The sequence below is a fragment of the Chrysochloris asiatica genome, unplaced genomic scaffold (assembly GCF_000296735.1).
Source record: "Chrysochloris asiatica unplaced genomic scaffold, ChrAsi1.0 scaffold00007, whole genome shotgun sequence".
In the NCBI taxonomy this organism is placed as follows: domain Eukaryota; kingdom Metazoa; phylum Chordata; class Mammalia; order Afrosoricida; family Chrysochloridae; genus Chrysochloris; species Chrysochloris asiatica.
Genome location: NW_006408525.1, coordinates 31473029 through 31477894, shown reverse-complemented (window position 1 = coordinate 31477894; position 4866 = coordinate 31473029). Strand labels below are relative to the sequence as shown.

Sequence of the window (4866 nt, the reverse complement as noted above, 5' to 3'; positions counted from 1 at the left end):
CTGCTTCTCCGCAGACTCTAAGCGCGTTTCCCGTTCTAAGCCCCGAGCCCTGCACCTCGGGGAGAGACTCCTACGCGTCGCTCTATCCTGCCCTAGAGAAGCAGAAACTCCCGTCTCCGCCCCATCCCCCAACGCCCGCCTCTCAGACCCGGGGGCTTCTACTTTAGTCGCCGCGTCCCCTGGTGGGCGCGGCGCCAGGTGAGCTCTCACCTGGGGCCGGTGGGCGGGAGGGGTTGGGGGCGGGGCAAGACGGAGGCCCCTCCTGCGGGACTAGCGGGGCCAATGGGGTTGGGGGCTCGTCGCCAGCGGGAGTTTGCTCTTGCAGCCGCGCCCTCCCAGTACCGCCCCGCTCCGCCCCGCCCCCACCCTGGGTTTAAAGGCTGGCGAGCTGTTGGTGGCGGCGCTGCGAGCCGAGCGGCGCGAGGAGATGCGAGAGGGGCCGCGCCGCCGGCACCATGCGCCCCCTACCCGCGCCGGCCCTAGCCGCGCTCTGCCTGCTGGCGCTGCCCGCCGCCGCCGCCTACTTCGGGTCAGTGCGCACCGGTCCCCAGCCCATGACCCGCCCATCTCCCATTCCTCTGGCTGCCGCGGGCCAACTTTGCCCGCCAGGTTGCCCTGGGTCCCGGGAGATCTCGAACTTGAACCTCAGCCCTGAACGGGCGAGACCCAACCACACCTCGTGGTGTCAGTCCGCGTCCGGAGCGCTGTCTCCGGTTTCCCGGCTCAGACCCCAATCGCACCTTCTCGTGTCGCGTCCGAGTTTCTAGTCCCCTGTCCGCAACCTCCACCTGATCTCAGACTCGGGCCAAACTCCCGAACCCTGTACCATGGCTGAGTTTGCCTCAGCGCGCCCTGGCCCTGCCTGCCAAGGGCACTGATGCCCTCCCCCGATTCTCAACTGGGTGTCCTATCTACCCCATCCAGGGCTCCCTCCAGCCACCACGTGTGGCCCAGACTCCCCACCGCTCTGCCTTCGCACTGCAGAGCCGTGACCTGGACGCGGGAGTGGGATGGGGTGGGATGGAGGGGCGGCCCATCCAAGAAGTATGGTGGGGGGACCCGGCGGTCTGTGGGGAGTGTCAGCCGAGCACGTCCACGGGGAAACCTGCCCAAATTTTCAGAACAGGCTGTTAGGTGAATTCCCAGAAGAATGACAAAGAGAGAGATAGGACCAGGGATGAGGGTACAGGATTGGAAAAGATCAGAATTAGGGTGACGCCTGGGGGGCAAGAATAGAATGGGACCCATGAGGGGAATATTTGGAGCAAAAGTCAACAGGGCAATTGTTTTGGAATCTCTCGTTTCTGACCCTGAGTTGCAGGACTTTGGGGTGGGGGTGGGGTGAAGGGTGACTCCTGGACGCAAAAGAACTTTCCTGCCCTTTACCCAAAGCCTGTACAGGGTCGCTATGAGTCGGAACCGACTCCATGGCACATAACCACCACCACCACCACCCAAAGCCTGCTGTACATATGTACAATCTGATACTTTAAACCTTCATGCTATTTGTGAGCCGTCCCTCCAAATCAAGATGGGGTTTGCAATCTGAGCGCATGCAGTGCAGGCTAGCAAGTCACCTGCCAGAGGCTGCACTAAGGGCTGTGGGCTGATTTCCAGGTTGTGACCCTGCGTCTTAGCTGTGGGCAATGGATTCCCTGAATAAATGGGGCGGGAAGTGAAAGGGGAGAGTGGGTATCAGCTCAGATCCCAGCTCTGGATTCAGCTTGCTGGTGACTTGTGAAGACCACACTGGCTCTGGGACTTGTTTCGGAGGAGCAGCTGGTGAGCTTGAACCGCCAATCTTGCAGTTCAAATGGCTTTGCAGTCTGGCTCATTAACCCACAGCGCCACACCGGGACTCCGTCTCTGGGCCTTAGTTTTCCCTTTTGTATATAGTTGTTGTTATTGTTAAGTGCCGTCGAGTCGGTTCCGACCCACAGCGACCCTGTACAGGGTTTCCGAGGCTGTAAATCCTTATGGGAGTAGAAAGCCTCATCTTTCTCCCGCGGAACGGCTGGTAGTTTCGAACCGCTTACTTTCAGGTTCGCAGCCCGATTCGTAACCACTACGCTACCAGAGCTCCTTGTATATAGAAGGGGTTGAAATTGATATGAATGAACCTCTAAGGATCCACTCAAAGAGCTATATGTTTGTTTCCTGTCATTTCAAGTTTAAAGGAGTTAGTGCTGCTTTAGCAAGCAGGATATAATGATTAGGGTGCGGCTCTAGATTCAAACCCCAACTTTACTACTTGTTAGTTGTGTAACCTTGGTCAAGTCACTTAATCTGTGTTTCCATTTCTTCTTTATAAAATGAGGGCGCTAGTGCCTATTTTGGAGACCTGGTGTGGCGCTGTGGGTTAATGCGCTGGACTGCAAAGCCATTAGAACTGCAATATTGGTGGTTCAAGCTCACCAGCCACTCCACAGAAACCCTATACAGGGTTGCTATGGGTCAGAATCAACAACAAAGTATCTATTTTGGATTCCTGGTGTGCTGTAGGTTCAACACTGGCCTGTAAACCACAGAGTAAGCAGTTCAAACCCACCAGCCGCTCCTCAGAAACCCTCTACAGGGTCACTATGAGTCAGAACCGACTCAACGGCACTTAACAACAACAGTAACAGTGCCTATTTTATTGGGTGTGGCACTGTAGGATAAATACTGGACTAGTAACCACAAGGTTCGTGGTTCAAATCCACTAGGCGCTCTCAAAAATCCTTTACAGACAGTATCACTATGAGTCAGAACTGACTGGAAAGCACACAGTAACCACAAATTATGAGAATTTTGTTAGTGTATGTAGCACAGTGTGTGACACATGCTCAGCTAATGCTGCTGATGTTGTTGTTAAGTGCCATCGAGTCGGTTCTGACTCATAGAGACCCTGTACAGGGTTTCAGAGAAGCGACTGGTGGGTTTGAACCACTGACCAGTGCTTATCCTATAGCACCACACCAGGACTCCCAGCTAATGCTTGTTGTCGTTGTTGTTGTTATGTGCCGTGGAGTCGGTTCCGACTCATAGCGACCCTGTACAGGGTTTCCGAGGCTGTAAATCTTTATGGGAGCAGAAAGCCTCATCTTTAGTGATGATTAATATTACTAAGGACACCAGGTCCAGTACCTTGATATTCCAGCCCTGACAGAGATTTCTGAGCTGGAGCTTAATTCTTATTGATGATGATAATAATGTAATTGATTCCTTGCTGCATACAACTCACCTTCTTAATACAGCCATGTCCCTCTTGTGAGTCCCCAGAGCCATTCCTGAAGTACATATGATGGGTGTAAATAGTTCCTACAAGGAAACTGAAGTCAGAAAGGTCCAGTGATTCAATCCATGTCACACAGCAAGTTAATGGGGGATGCAGAATAGAACCCAGGCCTTCCTCCCTTAGCTTGGGCTCTTCCTCCTACAGGGAACAGCCTCCACAGATAATATCAAGTGCTCACCCAAGGAAGCAGCAGCTTCAAAGGAGTGTTGTGGAGGGGGACTGGAGGGCAGCTGAAGAGTGACCTTCTTCCCTAGCTTGCTTAACTCTTTCAGACCCCAAGGGGCCCTTTGGGCTGTAGCAGCGGGCAGAAGATGCAAAATTCTCTTCGGTTCTCTGCAGTGGGACAGGATGCACAGAGCTCTGCTGGGGCATCAGCAGTTGACAGTGGGGTGGGAGCTGAACCAGATGTCAGGGGCCTGAGTTTGTCCCAGTTCCAAAATGTGCTCTATGTTGTCATTAACCAAGTCACTTGCCTTCAGAAGGCTTATCTCTTCACCAACCTGGCTTCAGATGTTTAGGATTACCTGGGAGCTCATATTTTAGCTTGATGGCTTGGGAATTCTGCAAATACTCATTTCTGTGGTGTTTTAAAATAGATACGAGCTGTATTATATGACAAAATAGACATATAACAGGCCCTGGTCAACGGATGTCTCAAAGTCTTGAAGTCACCCCAATGATTTTATAACTAGAAATACCCCCTGTGGATGCAACTTTTAAAATCATAGCTGATTTTGTGGTGCTTTTGAAACATAAACCTTTGCACTGGTTAGGCTACTTTACTCCCTGAGATAGTTCTTTACGATCAGTACAGGGAAATTTATGAAAGTATAGGCTTTTGAGTCAGCTCGATCTGGGTTTGGATCCTGGCTCTGCCTGTTACTTGCTGTGTGGCCTTGGACAAATGGCTTACTCTTGCTGGATTTTGCATAGTAATATAAATCTTAAAGCCTGCTGTAAGGCTTAGTTGAGACAACAAATGAAAGGGTCTGCTTGTTGTTGTTGTTGGGTGCCATTGAGTCGGTACTGACTCAGCAATCCTATACACAACAGAATGAAACATTGTCCAGTCCTGGGCCAACGTCACAATTGTTGCCACGCTTGAGCCCATTGATGCTGCCACTTTGCCAATCCATCTTGCTGGGGGTCTTCCTCTTTTTGTCTGACCCTCCACCTTACCAAACATGATGTCCTTCTCCAGCAACTAGTCCCTCCTGACAATATGTCCAAAGTGTGAGAGACGAATTTAGCCATCCTGGCCTCCAAGGAGCACTCTAGCTGCACTTCTTCCAATACAGATCTGTTTGTTCTTTTGGCAGTCCATGGCACTTTCAATATTTTCCTTCAACACCATAACTCAAAAGCATCCATTCTTCTATGGTCTTCCTTAGTCACTGTCCAGTTTTTGCATGCATATGAGGTTATTGAAAACACCATGGCTTGGGTCAGGCACACCTTATTCCTCAAGCTGACATCTTTGCTCTTCAACACTTTAAAAAGATCTTGTGCAGCAGATTTGCCTAATGTAATGCATAGTTTGATTTCTTGACTGCTGCTTCCGTGAGTGTTGATAGTTGATAGTGCTCAGT

General features: G+C 51.5%; 1 protein-coding gene across 1 annotated transcript in view; it reads left to right on the top strand.

Annotated features, from left to right (window-relative positions):
* The first annotated feature begins 410 nt into the window (after positions 1 to 410).
* Positions 411 to 4866, top strand: part of WNT9B (wingless-type MMTV integration site family, member 9B) — a 24708-nt gene continuing 20252 nt past the window's right edge. Inside the window, exon 1 of the mRNA XM_006833528.1 lies at positions 411 to 529. Within this exon, the coding sequence (XP_006833591.1) occupies positions 456 to 529 (74 nt within the window). The 5' untranslated portion in view covers positions 411 to 455. The remainder of the gene's footprint in view (positions 530 to 4866) is intronic.